Genomic DNA, 15,344 nt, shown 5'->3' with positions numbered 1-15,344 from the left:
GATCGAACCCTGGGGAACACCTGACTTGACATCATGTATGTCACTAAGGGATCCCTCAACCTTAACCAATTGCTTCCTATTCCTACCAGAAATGGAACTTTTTAACCAATTGAGAACCTGGCCTTGGATCCCAGTCTCATGGAGCCTGTTAACTAAAAGACCATGATCTACCTTGTCAAAGGCCTTGGCAAAGTCGAGATAAACTACATCAACTGATTCATGGCTCTCTAGTCCCTTAATAACCTGCTCAATATGTTCAATCAGTTGGGTAACCGTGCTAAAATGTGAACGGAAACCATGTTGGATTGTAGGAAGGACTTCATGAATATCAAGAAATTCAACAAGTTTGAACTTCATGATCTTCTCAAACACCTTCGCAATGTTCGAAGTGAGAGAAATTGGCGTATAATTACTGGGGAGCGACTTATCTCCCCCTTTAAAAATTGGAACAACATGAGCTAACTTTAGTGAAGATGGAAACTTGCCCTGATCCAAGATGCAACGCATCAAGTACGAGAAAACAGGAGCGAGAACCAGTGAGCATCTCATCAGAAACTGAGATGTCACGCCATCAGGACCAGGAGAGCTGGAAAGCCTCAAGTCCCTTATGGCCTCTAAAGCATCTTGATCTGTGACTACAAGATCATCTAAACGCTCAGCTTGACTAACCATGTCAATCTCAACAGACTCATCTTCAGAGCAATGAGCTGTTGCTTCCGAACTCAGTGGGGTTGAAAACACACTGGAGAACTGATCTCCAAGCATGTTAGCCATAGTCTCTACATTGCTGATGGCTTCCCCATCAACCTCAAAAGGCCCAACAGAGTGTTTCATTTTTCTCTTAGAGTTCGCATAAGAGAAAAAAGCCTTCGGATTCGACCTAACCTCCTGAGCCACCTTACTCTCAGTTGAGTTGACAGACCGAGCTAGTCCTTGAATGTAGGGTTGATCAACATTATTAACTGTTTTGCAACAATATTTTTGTTTAAAATCATCAGTCATTTAGGATTTCATCCTAAAAAGAGCTAATACTAAATAATGAACATCTTACCCAATTGATGAAATTTAATAATCGCATGTTTTTCCTATATTTATGGTTTTTCTTCCATAAGCAAGTTACTTGAAATATTGTTCCGCATATTTTTTACCTTTCAAAGATGCGTTTGATGACAGAAAATGAGAAGAATCATTTTTTAAAGAAACATAAATTGTAGCGTTTAGATGTGTGATAAAAGTAAAATTCGTATACTCCTTACAAATATAAAAAAGGATTATTGGATATTTGATATACAACGGCTAAGCTGTTTTTAAACTTAAGACTTAATCTTAGTTTAAATTACCCAACCATCAAACGATCTGATTGTAGTGTGGCTTTGACTTTTTAACATTCAATATTGTATTAATAATATTTGTTTTGACATTACAAAGCTGTTTTGTATCAAGATAATGAATTGAGATCTCAAAAAGTACAATTTTAGTGTATATCTTGAAAATTAAAAACGTTTATGAAATGATGTGTCTATTTTCTGCTCAGGCTAGTTGCTACTTCATGTTTGTTTTTTTACGAAAGCTTCAATTTTTTAAATTACTGAGTCAATCGTTGGTCCAAATGACAAATGATGCGAGATTTTCACGTGCCGACAATCGCTCTCATTCACATTTATTGAGGAAAAAGATCATTATTCAAGCCTCATTCACGAGCAGGAACACCTATCAACATTACCGTCACGGCTAAATACTGTAAAATGTATATGTTTTGCATTCATGCATTAACAAACGTCTGAGAAGGCGGTGGCTTTTCAAAGCCCAAGGAGTCACTGGTGGGTCAACAAAGTACAAGGAACAAAACTGATCGTGTTCCAAAAACCGGATTGTATTGGTACTGCAAAAGCCAATGAATGCGGTACATGACAGGTTGGTGCTCAAAGACCATTTATTCGTTCTCAAATGATATTTTGTACATTCTGACACATATTTTGCTTGGTTCATAAATCGATGGCTACGAGTTCTGGGCAAGTGCACGATCCAGTGTTGCAATGCCTAGATTTGAGAGGTGGTCTAGATTTGAGGGCAGAACTTCGGTCAACCAGATTCATAAGCGTACTCTACAATAGCCAAGCTCATATAACAACACGATCAAACCCAAGGCACAAGAGACTCCTTGGAAAAGGAACACACCCAGGAGCATATCCGTGGATATGACCCTCCACTTAGCCTCTTCGGGGAAGTCAGCCATCTGGAACATCAAGAACGAGTCGTGCCGAATTCGACAATTTGTGTAATGCATGCATATCTAGACATATAGTATCTCGAAGTCTATGTGTAATGGGACGCCCGCCAAATCGAATCTCAAAATAGTAGTCACTGATCACGCCGGGAAGGGGTATCAATTGATGATTCATCAAGCATCGGGATCCATTACTGTCAAGGTTCTTTTTTCTTGCAGGGGACTTAGAAAGCCACATTGATCTCATTCATTATAAGGATGGAAAGTTGAAAGAAATGCATTCTCAAAATTGCCCATCGAAAATGCCCACAGCATTCACTTCACATTACATCCGACCGACCCTCTCTGAGCTCCTGAAAAGTCTGCGCTGAAAATTGAGACCCATTTTCAGACCGCAACACTTAGCCTATATACTTGTGCATAACCAGTCGGAAGGTTTCATCAAATTCCTGAAAACACCCAGACATATCCTGAACTGTCCTTTTCCACAAAGGTCTTCTCAACAGCAATCAAGGGCTAAATCTTCTTTTATTCATATGGCACTTTGGTTTAGTTGGGTCTTTGCTGACTTTAAAATTGGCACAGATTCTATAAACTTACTTAAGGCTGAGCATATCATCCTAAAAAGTAACTTGATACAAGTTGAATGGTAAAGGTAGTAAGCACCCGTCTTGAGAAAACGGCGAAAACTTGAGGCGGTGCTGATTTGAAACTCTTTTTTTCGAGTCCTATGACCGGGGTCTTCATCTTACGGTCTTCTTGTCTTTTCAAAAAATTCGTCACGATTGGTTTTTTGTTATGCCACAGCCAAAGTTAAAAGATATCAATTATTTTTCCCCAACGTTTTTAGCGCCTACTTTCGCATTTGATTTGGAGGGCGCCTCGAAGACCCCTCCTTGAAGGTGGTAACGTACCTCGGCCTCTCCATTCATGACCAACAAATGATTGTTCCATTTGATGGCCTCTTCTGCATCAGCGTTCCACTTTTTGATGAGGCCATGACTTATCATCCGAATGATCCTGTTTGAATAGAAAACGTGAAGTAAACTTTCAGTCATAAAACAACGAATCGGGAGCAGCACGGAACTAGCAGAGAGAAGGAGATATTAGGGGATATGCTTTGAGGGCGGAGGGTAAACGACCTAATGTGCACTGCTAATGGCCTGAATTTATGCACTATAATAGGAAGAGTGCCGTCATAAGATATACCATTCTTGAAAAAATGATTACATTTGTGGGAGATAGACTTATTTTAACTAATTTAATTTCGTGTTAACTTTTTCTTGCAGGACCCTTCCACAATTGGATTTCAGTTATTTTCTGATTAAAGGGGGTTCCCGGCATATTTTTTTCGATATCATAAAACCCTAATATACCTACAACCTGAAACTGAAGAGCATAAGTTTTCCAATGGGCCATTTCAGGATAGATTCATGTTCCAAAATTCTTTTCGATATTTTCGAAAACATCCTTGCATCCTCCATCAGGGAACAAGCAACTTCTTATATTTCATCTTCATCCACAGTTGGGGCATTTCCGTCCTGTGGTCACACTCTCGCGGCACTTTGGTCTCAGAATCTATGAAATTTCATACGTGCCATGACTAGCTTAAAGTAGGTTCACATGTAAAATGTTAAGCCCATGGGATCAATATGGGCCATGTCCATTTTGGACCAAACCACTTGACCATCGGTGTTTGAATAGTCATAACTCCGGCTGAAGTTGTCATATTGAGATGAATTTTGAATGGTAAGCCTTTGCCAAAGGCCTTTTGGTTGAATTATATTTAGTAAGTGCACCAATTGACATTCGGCAAGTAATGGCCTTGTTTGTCCTTTGACCTTTAACCTTTGCAAAACCACAGTCCAGATTTTCTTAATTTTTGCGCCTGCATAGTTCTGTGTATGTTCTTTATATGTTGCAAAATTAAAATGAGATATTTATGGGTATAGATTTGGCAAAGACTTTCGTGACCGTTTTGAGGGGTGTTTTGATTCACAATTCATCTCAATTGGACAGCTACAGCCGGAGTTATGGCTAATCAAACACCGGTGGTCAAGTGGATTGGCCCAAAATGGACATGGCCCTAGAAAACGCCCTGGTTGGCCTAGCCACCTGAAACTTATTGTGAGACGTTTTTATATGTCAACAAACCAGTGTGCCTAAAAATTAGCAAAATCAGAGATGACTTTCCGTGATTTCATCAAAGAGTATATCCACTTAATGTGGAATGTCCCATTTGTCCAGACATTCTTAGAATCGTGCTTTTAAGTCTGTTTATTTCCTGGCTTCAAAAGACAAGAATAAGACTTTTTGTATTTCGGGGTGAGGGTCGGAGGGATGAGCCTTGGCCAGTCAGCAAAGCCAGCCAGCCATCACATCGTAATTATTTAGTTTTCCAATAAGTATTGTGGTGTCCGTATAAGTTTTGATTTTCAGTCTGTGGACGTGATTAGCGTCTAAAATTTTCCTTCAGAAAGGTCAGGGAAGAGAATCGAACAGAGGACACCTCCCATGTTAGGGCATTGTCCACTTTGCCTTTAGATTCGGCCTGGTTTGGCTATGCCGCTGGTTCATTAGTCATCTTTCCAACACTTTTCTCAATAGTGTATAGGTCGTCTTTCCGTGGTCTCCTTTGAACATATTGGTATTTTCATGGATGTTCAGTTCAAGTAGTTCCTCCCCCCAGAGGGCTGGCGCTGACGGCGTTGATCGTGGTCTCGACCACCTTTCTTTTTTCCCCTCGCATTGGGGCTATCCGTTTTCTTGCGCTGAAAGTGGAGCAAGGCATCGTGGAAATTGTGACATTTCTGGCAAGGAGGGGCTTGGCACTTTCCAAAATTATGCTTGACCTTGCACTTGAAACACAAATGGTTTATTCGCGCCAATTGCCACCGGGCAGGTGTAGGGGACAGGACTTCTTCTGATTAGCTCTCCAGGGTTCGTTTATGATGTATGGTCGCTCTGGTTGTCCCTCTTCTTTCAACATAGCTATTTCTTGTTTCTTCTCTGGCTTGCTACTTGAGGGTTGGGTCGGTATTTCGGCGTCTTCATACAGGTTAATGACAAAATTAGGAACTCTGAAAAGTCTGCCATTGTTACATCTTGTCCTCGTTTCTTCATTTTCAAGACCTGCTCACTCCGTCTCAGTCGTACTTCGTTCGGCAGCTTCTTGGTATTTATGTAAAGCAACATTGATGCAAGCTAAAGGGCTCTTGAGTACTTTTATGTATCAGCTTGAAAAGGGTCATGCAGTTGTTAACAATCGCCAGCAAGTCAACTAAATCGACATTTCTGTCCTTCAATTGATCTAGATCACCTAATATTTCTCTTGTAAGTCTGCGAAGGATCCCACAGATTTGATGCAAATTCATATGCACCATGAGCAGACAACAGTTGTAAGGCTCTTGCAGTTAAATCCCTTTTCAAATATGCTAGCTTGGTGTCTGAGTCCAGCTCCGGTCTCTCCTCATATACATCGCGAAAAGTCGGCCACCACTCATAGAATTGTCTTACGCTCTCTCCCTTGAAAGTTCCGACATCTAACATTGGCAGTGGATAACCTGGCTGACATCCGCTGGCTCTTGAAGCACACTTGTCACTCCTACCCCAAAACGCATCATCTTTCATGGGTGGTTCGAGCGGTTGTACGGAAACAAAGGCTTCCCCCGGTGTCCTAGATTACACTTTACTTCGTTCTGGATTCGTCCCCTTCTTTCTGGTTTCTGATGAAGCTCCACTTAGCGATGTGATACCTTCAGTTGACGTCGTCATTCTGGGGTTGGAGGCAGCCATGTTTTCTCCAACTGCCTATATTTCTTTAAGTGAAATTCCTCACGCCGTCAATTTGAACTCTTAAACACAATTCTTTAGACTTATGGAAGTTTTGAATTGCTCCCGGTAAAATAGAAACGTGTTGAATCTGGGCGAGCTATTCAGCAATCAGCCTCAACACAAATGGTGGGAATTATGAAGTGATTCCGAATAAATGAATAATATGTTTTCTATGGGGGAGCTACAAAGCAATCTTACCCCAACGCAAATGATAGCACCAAATAAAGAACTATGTAAATCTTTGGTGCAAGCCTTCAATTGGTTTTGGAAGTAGGTGAACACTCAGGGCACAGAATTCTATTGTGGGGAGACTAAAATAATCGCACCAAAGGGAAGTACAATGTGCTTCTTTAGCACGAGCCGTTTACTGCCTTTTTAAAATAAATTGGGAACACAAAACCCAAAATGACCGGGTCGTGGATTAGAATAACGGCACCAAAAAGAATTGCTATGATTCTTGGCATGAGCCGTCAATTGGCTTTCAAAATCAATTGGGTACAACAGAATCCAACAAATACGACTGGTTTGCAAATCAGTAATTATTCATGGGAATGAAAAACTCACGTTGCAGCACCGAAAATAAGTACTTAATGCTTCTTTTATACCTAGTACGATCTAGTTTTTCTCTTTTCATTAATGGGTCTGCGAGTAGGTCGTGGACACAAATCTCGGCACCCAAAATAAACTCCATGTTTCTTTGTCGCGAGACGGTTTCAGCTTTCAAAACACTGGGAATAATACAACCCAAAATAAGTTCTGGCCACTAATCAAAATTTATTCACGGGAATCAAAAAGATCCCGGGTCGGGCACCAAAAAGAGAACTCTATGTAGTTCTTTGACGCGAGGCGTTTGATGGCTCTATCAAGGGGTGTAAACCTTAATGTAAGACCGGGTTGCGGTTAATAAATCAATACCGGGAATGAAATTTCCGGGTCGCGGCACCAAAAAGAAACTCTATGTTTATTGGTCGCGAGCCGGTTCCTCACTTTTGATCAATGAGTGTAAAATTCCACTACAAGACCGGGTCAAGGTATAAAAATCACGGGAATCAAGATCCCCGGGTCGCGGCACCAAAAAGAGCCTCTATGTTCCGTCCACTAGCCAGGGGTGAAAGGTCCTGACTTATTGAATTCCCGTGGTGAACGGAAACATGGAACTCTTGACCCAAGCACTAGGTAGAATTACCTTGATAGCTCTCCAGAATGGAGAACACCTAGTTCATGGGCTTAAATTTCTTAGACCTATCTTAAAGCCTCCGGTTATAACCCTAATCAGGGCATACAATAAATAGTTCGAGCTTCCTTCATCAATTGACTAAGGATACAAATTGTCACATTGGCATTGTCCATCAAGGGGTTTCTCGGATCACAGACAATGGATTACGTCTGCCTCTTCTGTAAGATGTGGCATGTGGGTCACATCTGACCACCACTGGGTCTGAAAGGCAAAGGGTTGACATTGGGCCGGACCTACGTCCCATTGGGACATTCAGGAAGGATTTGTCGTCATTGGCCGTCAGGGGGCCAACATTTTGGTAACATCGATCCTTGAGGATTGCTTATTCAGATTCTCTTCCCCCTCTCAAAATAATCACAGGAATATCGGTTTTTGGTGACCGAGGATTTTCGCGATTACGGCCCAACAATTTCTGAGAATCGATTCCTCGAGAGCGTCTCTAAATCTCACAGCTTTCCGAGACTTATGATGGATACACCGTCTCCGCGAGCATTTGGTTGGCATTTGGTCGACATCTGACCGCCAAACGGATTACACGATAGGCAATCCAACGACTTCCGTGGTTTCACATGATGTTAACATACACTTCTTACAGACATTTTAATAAACCCAGTTCCGGGAGCAATCATTCATCCTGTACATCATTTATCCATATCATATTAGGATGATGTACTCGATTGTGGACGGAACATGTGGACAAGGTAGTTGGATTTGATACTTATGACAAGAGTAGGATCAATATTTGTGGATAAAACTGTTCGAATTGTTAGTTTGTTTATCTTGATTTTACAATCCATCGGAAAAACAGTTCCAAAATCACGCAAACTATCACGGCTGCAAATTACGAGTTGATTAAAAACCATATGCTGGTTTTAAAAGAAATGAAAAGTAATAAGAAGATTGATTACCAAAGGTGTATTGATTTATCCGACATTAACACCCACAGATCATTCCAAAATACGCGGAAAAATAGGATATTCTGCAGCAAAACGTCGATGGGGCACCCCACGTGGTTTCCTGAACGCAAATTTTGAAATGCGACAGTACTAAATTTTACCCAGTCGCATTTCAAGATGTGCGTTCACGAAACTATCTGATACTCGCAGTAGGTGCAACTGGGTACAATTTACATCTCAGAATATGCACTCACGAAACCATGCGGGGGTGCTCCATTCAACTTGTCATCAACGGCGGCATTTAGAGGTAACAATAAACAACTTAACCCAAACATCTGGTTAGAACAAGCCATTATATGAACCACGAAATCGAAACATGTTTTTACTTGTCAAAGAGACAAGAGAAAGAGCTTGTGTTTAAAAGTAGCTCGGGTACGTGTGTTAACTCACTTAATGTACAATAAAACTTGACTTTGTCAAAAGCGTAGTCAATCAGTATCAAAAATGCTCTAAAATTACTCTTTGTCATGTTTAGACATAAAGCTACTTTTAAACACAAGCTCTTTCTTTTGTCTCTTTGACAAGTAAAAACATGTTTCGATTTCCTGGCATTTGAGCATATAATTAACCAGAGACTATAACAAGTCTGTTCACTTGCTGGTTTGCGGGAAGGATGGGCGCCCTTGGGTTATCAAAATTGCATTTTGTCCCCCTAAGACATTGATCAATAAAACCTAATATGTGGATGATATTCTGGCCTAGACTTCCATGAATGCATTCAATAGGGAAGCCAGGACATGTGGAACGGACAGGAAAGGAGAACGGTAGAACACATTTCCACGGCAATTTATCAACAAGGTGGAGCTCCAGTGTTCAAGGGACCAAAACGACTTTCAATTTGACAGTTGTTGGCTGGCTTCGCAACTTTTGGCTTTTTCAACGCCAGGTTTGAAAATAATGATGAAAGTGAAGTGCAATAAAAACCGAAAAACATGGCTTTAGTCATTTTGAGGCATGTGCGGCTTTTTGACTCTTGTATCTTGTCTGACAGCGTAAGGAACTTACAATTCATTCATCCTGTCCAAATAGGGTGCATTTTTGCGGACCAAGAACCCATTGTATCCAAGTCGAATGGTTTGCTTCAGAGTAGTGATACCGGTTTGACCTTGAATGTAAGAGTCCATCGCAAAACAATTAATTATTTGGGGATAGCCTTTCCTTTTTTGAGAATTTTCTTGGGCTTCGTCAAGGTTTAGCCATTAAGCTCCTTCTTCACTGACGCTAAAATAGTATTGCTGGTGGAATGGAGGATTTGTTTACTTTCATAAGAGTATATCTTCTGCACCACATTTTGCGCGTTGAAAACTTGGTTCATGGTTTGTTTGTAGTTGGACATGATCCCGTTGATTAAAAAAGTGGAGGGGTCGTTTTGAACCAATTCAATTGTCTGTCCCAATTCTTGAAAAGCTATTCTCTTATAACCAGGGCTATTTCTTAACTCTTTGAAAACAGGCACATCCAAATTCTGAAACAAGAACGATCCATATTAATTAAATCCTTGAGAGTACAACAAGCGTGGTCACCCACTGATATGAATTGGTCTGCAGCCCCACCACCAAAGAGATATACATCCGGCTTCATTTGTAGTACGTCTTCAAAGGTCTCTGGCTGGGTGTGCTGCCACGGCGATATCAAGACGGCCCTAAGGGTGCTCCTATACCATATCTTCAGAAAGAAGACGGCAGTCATCCACCCTAAAAGGAACAGTCGCGTCTTGTGGCTCCGGATTCTCCCGTTCAGATGATAACCAGTGAGTCCTTTCTTCAGGAGGAAGGACAAGACCACGCCAAAAGCGCTGAAAATGGAGGTGTTCCAAGGGCCTAGCCACAGCCAAAAAGCCACTGTGAATAACAAAATGTTGGCGACAATGGCTAGCCAAGTGAGATTATCTAAAGGCCAAACCATGGCCAGCCACTTCTTTAGAGGATTTGGTCTTTGCATAAACATGCCGATGACAGTGTCCTCATGCGGGTAACTGAAGGCAAAGTGTTTGGACCTGAGAAGGGTCAAAGACAGGAAGCCCAAGGTCATTTCGGCTTTCTAGAGAACAATTCCATTTCAGGGGTTACCAACACCATTATATTATGCCAGTTTTCACTCACCCCTGAATGTACCAATCCCAATGCTGCTGATCCATTGATCTCGCCAAGTTCGGAGTAGATCAGCCTTCAATGAAGAAAAAGCAGAGCGAGTTCAAAATTGTAAGTAACAAACTGCAACACGGCATACCGAACTTGGAAGCCCATGTCTCTTCCAACCTCCTCCACCATGGATTTTTCATAGCCATGAAAGTCCACGGTCTTGGTCAAGGGATTCTTCAACATGAACAGATTGTTAGCGGCCACGGCAAACACGGGAAGGGGGAACAATGGCCGGTTGCAGAATTGAAAGCGTGGAAAGAGGCCGCTAAATTTGAATTGTGTTGCTTGTCGGGGAGTCCAAATGTAGGTATTGGACCAGCCCTTGCACTTGAGTTGTTTGATCATCAACTTGCCATTGTTGATATTTTCCAACCAAATGAGGTTCAGAGCGTCCTTGAAAAGACCCTTGGAGAGCTTGTCAGCTTCGGATCCAATCATCACAAACATGTGAGTTGAACCCAGCGCGTAATTCGTTCGTGCCTAGATTTTAGAAATGACTTAAACAATAATGAGATTGACAAGCGATTTTAAAAAATCTCCGAAAATATTTCTCCCTCAATTGCTCTACAATTTCTTTAGTTTGTAATATTTATATGGACGATATATGATACGAATATATGAATTTCTCAATTTTGCCTTATTTTTAACCAAAAGCTGTAAATATCGGGGATGTTTCTGAAAAACTAAACCTTGGGCAAACTAAGGAAGACCAATTTTGAAGGAACTTTGGGTTAAAATAAATGGACAATATCATAGTAATCTTTTCAACCATTTGGAAAAAGCCGAAATGCGTTAAGAAATGTGGTTGGGTCAAAATTAGCCAAAACAGATCTAAGCCTTTTGATGTCGTTCCTTTTTTCACATTAAAGCAGTGACTACATTTTTCCAATGAAAAAAAATCTTTTATGATTATAAGCAGGTATTTAGTGATAATTCGGCCGTGAAAAAAAATACTTTCCAAGTCCTGATTAATGTAAATAAAAAGTATTTATTTCAAAGCATTATTCCTTGTGCTTTTATTCCAACAATGAGGTCAAAACAATAAAAAATGAGCAAAAACCGCTCATTCTTACCCGATTTAGATAAAATTCCGCCTGCTTCACATGAAACACATGAATTAGGGCCCTCTTTCCATTATAGATCTTAAAGTTTTGATCCGATACTGTTGCAAAAATGGAGGCAGAACTGTTTGGAAGAAATTTGTTGGATTGAATGAGACACACTTCTTTCTGTGACGCGATATGACCCACCAATTTTGAACCAGCATTGATGTTAAGCCTATTGTCGAAGATTCGCTTTGAAAAATGACCAAGTCTGACCTGGATTCTTTTTTCAATTGGAATAAGAAGTGCACAAGACTTTCCTGTTGAGTTTGAAATGAGTACTGAAAGGCGTTGGTAATAATGCACAAGAGCAATGTTTTCCGCATAACGTCTTTCAAATACTCTCCACAACTGAGTGACGACTAATCACGAATACGGGTGTTGGAGGTATAATGATTTCCAAATGTCAAATGCTCTCATTTGGTCCTGATCCTCGTTAAGGAAGTATGCGCTTGATGTCATTCGGGGCCTTCAAACGACTCGGTGTGTGCATGGCTTGTAAAAGCCATTTTGGGATTTCTAAAATGTCTGAAACATATTTCTATTTTAATGCGACAGATCAAATCAGCAATACCAAGAAATTTAGCGTTCGATTCAAAAAATTGTCCCAAAAAGTTAAGACGCTAGATTGGAATTGCTCAAATGGTCCTTGGCAGCGCTTGAACCGTCACCGTAAAAAAGAAACGCGTTGCCGATAGTTTTTAAACATAGTGACCAGTTATCGTTACCGTTACTGTTACTTTTGCAGAAAAAAGAGGAGCTAAAATTGCAAAAAAAACTTCTTGCAATTTTTTACGGTTAGGAAATATGAGGTGAAGCAAATGACTCCGGTGGTTATTCATTTGATCCCATCAGTGGCAAGTAAGTCATTACATTTGAGACGGAATTAAAAAGAAAACGGGTAGGAAACCTTTACATATTTTGCTTTCCCTCGTTTAGCACAGAAAAAATAACGTTAACGTGAAGGCAAAAAAACCGTTCCGTTAACGTTACTTTTTCATAAAAGTAACGCGTTACCGGTAGCGTAACTCAAAAAGTAACGAGTGACTAAAGCCGTGGTCCTTAAATTTATGCCTGCTCTTGGTCAGCTATATAAGCATTTGACAACATAACTTTGAAACCAATCACTTTTCACGTAAATGATATACAAATGACCCGCCTTTAATTGACAAGAATCATTGTAATGTATGCAGCTCCAATGAGAACATGGGACTTGGTTACTCTCATCACAAACCACATTCTCCCAGGACCAGCCTGCGCTACTGACCCTCGGAAAGATCAGCCACCACAAGAGACAGGTGATGAGATTTCTTGGGATGAAAAAAACCAAAGCCCAAAACAATTATTTGGCACTGTTGACTCTTTATTCCTGGTCACCCGTTTTTCCCGCTCAGAGAGAGGGCTGGTCGTTGTTCCCCCGTGTTTCTTTGTCTCACTACTTCGCTGAAGCCTAACCAATAAACACGTCTCTAACTTAATCGCAGTGCCTCATTTGCCACTCTCCTCACAATTGTCAAACTGATCCATTCGTGATCTCCGACCTCAGCCATTTAGCTTCGTCTGTGCATCCCACAAATTGATGCCCGACGTGATTTGACGCAACACACCAAAGTTCTTCTCCCACTCCCCAGAAGACTGGCTCATTAGGGTCAAAGCTTATTTCGTGGCCAACAATGTAAAAGACGATAATGTTTGATACAACAAAGTGCTCAACGCCCTTTTGGAAGACGTCACACCACTTCTTGTATGAGTCACCAAGGTCGCAACAAACAAAGGAACACAGTACAACGCCATCAAAGAGGAAATTCTCCGATGTTGCTCCAAGACGCCTGCCCAGCGAGCAACGGCCCTGCTTGACTTCCCTCAGGCAACCAACCGCAACCCGCTCACGGTTGACACTGACATCACCAACATCATTGGTGACCTCATGGGTGACTGCCTCAAGGACGCTATCAAAATAGCGGTTTTCCTTCAAGGGCTTGACCCCAAGTACCAGGACCTCCTCTCAGACCCCACTCTCTCTTACAATCAGATGGTGGACAAAGCATGTCGCGTCTACAACAATGGCTCCACACTTAGTTGCACCTACCCCAACATTCCTCTCAACATAGACGCCGTCCACTGACCGCGAAATTGGTCTTCCCCCTTGCTCACTCCTTCAGACTCTAACATTTGCTGGTATCACACCAAGTAGCGCAAAGAGGCCAAGAAGTGCTGCAGGGGCAACTGTAAGTTTCAATTCTTGGTGGGAAACGACCTGGCTGGACACTAGCGGCCACAGTGCCCGGCTCAACCACCCCTTACTTTTCCCCTGGCCCACCCTTGACTTCTCATGGTCGTTCTTCCAAGACGCCTATCCTTTTCAACAATTACCAATCAATTAGCTCCGCCTCTTACCGTGCACACATCACCATGAGCATTCAGGACACCAACTCCGCCAAACTTTTTCTTGTGGATCCCGGCGCTAACCACTCCATTTTCCCGGCCACCCCTTCTGATCACCTGCATCCCAGTGAGGTGCCTTTGCTGGCCCCAAACGGCACCATTATCCCAACTTTTGGTTCTCACGTCATGACTCTGAATTTTGCTGGCCGCTTGTACAACCACAAGTTGCCGCAGTCACAACTCCTATCCTTGGAGCTGAATTTTTCCACAATCACCAACTGTCCATCAACCTCAATGGCAGGAGGTTGATGTCAATGGACCAAGGAACGTCCATACCCGCACGCAACACCGTTGTCCCCAATTTTGGCCCCAACCACATCAGGGCCACTCGTTTTGAGGCCTTGTTTGACTTATTTCCATGCCTTTGCACGCCGCATTTTCACCCAACCAATGATATCAAGCACACAGTCAGACAACACATTGTCACTCGTGGGCCACCTCTTCATTCCAAACCACGTCGCCTGGTGGACGTCAAACTCAAGGCCGCCAAGAATTCCTTTGCCGAGATGACACAGCTTGGTATCTGCCGTCCTTCAGACTCGCCTTGGGCCTCACAACTTGACTTGGTCCCTAAATGTCCCAATGAGTGGCGAGTTTGCAGCATCTACCGACGTCTTAACGTTATCACTGAAGATGACAGGTACCCCCTGCCACACATGCATGACCTTTATCAGTGTCTCGCCAGTTCTGCAGTGTTCTCAACTCTTGACCTTGTTTGGGGGTTCAACCACATGCCCATTCATGAGGATGATGTCGTCAAAACTGCTGTTACCACACTGTTTGGTCTGTTTGAGTTTCTCCGGCTACCTTTTGGCCCTAAAAACGCAGCACAGGATTTCCAACGATTCATGGATGGTATTTTTCGCACCATCTCCTAAACCTGGGTTTACATTGACGATGTCATTGTGTACTCTCCCAATAAGGACACACACTATGAGCATCTCAAACACGTCCTTTCCGTTTTGCACCAGAATGGTGTTACAGTCTAAAAAAGAAAAGGGTCCTGGCCCAATCCCAAGTCAAGTACCTCGGCCACATGATATCAAGTTCAGGCATTGCCCCACTCCAAGCTCAGGTTCAAGAGCTCAGAGATTTCCCTCACCACAGGGACAAGAAAGCTCTTCTATGTTTTTGGGACCTTTAACTTTTATCACCGTTTCCTGCCCAAGATTGCCGGCATCCTCCTTTCACTCCACGATGCGGCAAGGACAAGTCCCTCCAGTGGACGCCTGAGTGTGCTACCACTTTCGATGAGGCTAAGGAGTCCCTGGCCAATGTCACCATGCTCCACCACGCACTGCCCACTGCTGCCATATCACTCACAATTGATGCCAGTGACAAAGCAATGGGAGCAGAGTTTGCTAAACAGCATCCAAACGGCAGGTGGAGCCCCATTGCATT

At 42.3% G+C, this 15,344-nt stretch overlaps 1 protein-coding gene across 1 annotated transcript; it reads right to left on the bottom strand.

The window, feature by feature from the left end:
* Positions 1-1,771: 1,771 nt before the first annotated feature.
* On the bottom strand, positions 1,772-10,833 carry LOC131882391 (uncharacterized). Its single transcript, XM_059229520.1, has 7 exons — positions 10,484-10,833; positions 10,357-10,420; positions 9,782-10,294; positions 9,515-9,719; positions 9,260-9,359; positions 3,142-3,247; positions 1,772-2,236 (listed from the first exon to the last, which is right to left on the bottom strand). Exons 1-7 carry the CDS (start codon positions 10,831-10,833, stop codon positions 2,093-2,095), a joined length of 1,482 nt encoding a protein of 493 aa, XP_059085503.1. The 3' UTR covers positions 1,772-2,092.
* Between the last annotated feature and the right edge of the window lie 4,511 nt (positions 10,834-15,344).

This window comes from Tigriopus californicus, chromosome 6 (assembly GCF_007210705.1).
Source record: "Tigriopus californicus strain San Diego chromosome 6, Tcal_SD_v2.1, whole genome shotgun sequence".
Lineage (NCBI taxonomy): Eukaryota > Metazoa > Arthropoda > Copepoda > Harpacticoida > Harpacticidae > Tigriopus > Tigriopus californicus.
Note: the sequence above shows the minus strand (reverse complement) of the source record. Positions and strands in the feature narration are given on the sequence as shown.

Excerpts from the sequence above, each read along its gene's own strand:
- LOC131882391 (XM_059229520.1), bottom strand. The coding sequence starts at position 10,833 with ATGATTGGATCCGAAGCTGACAAGCTCTCCAAGGGTCTTTTCAAGGAC. Across the intron at positions 9,360-9,514 it reads GAAGATATACTCTTATGAAA|GTCAAACCGGTATCACTACT; the intron begins GTAAACAAATCC and ends CTTACATTCAAG. Across the intron at positions 2,237-3,141 it reads TCATGAATGGAGAGGCCGAG|ATGGCTGACTTCCCCGAAGA; the intron begins GTACGTTACCAC and ends TTGATGTTCCAG.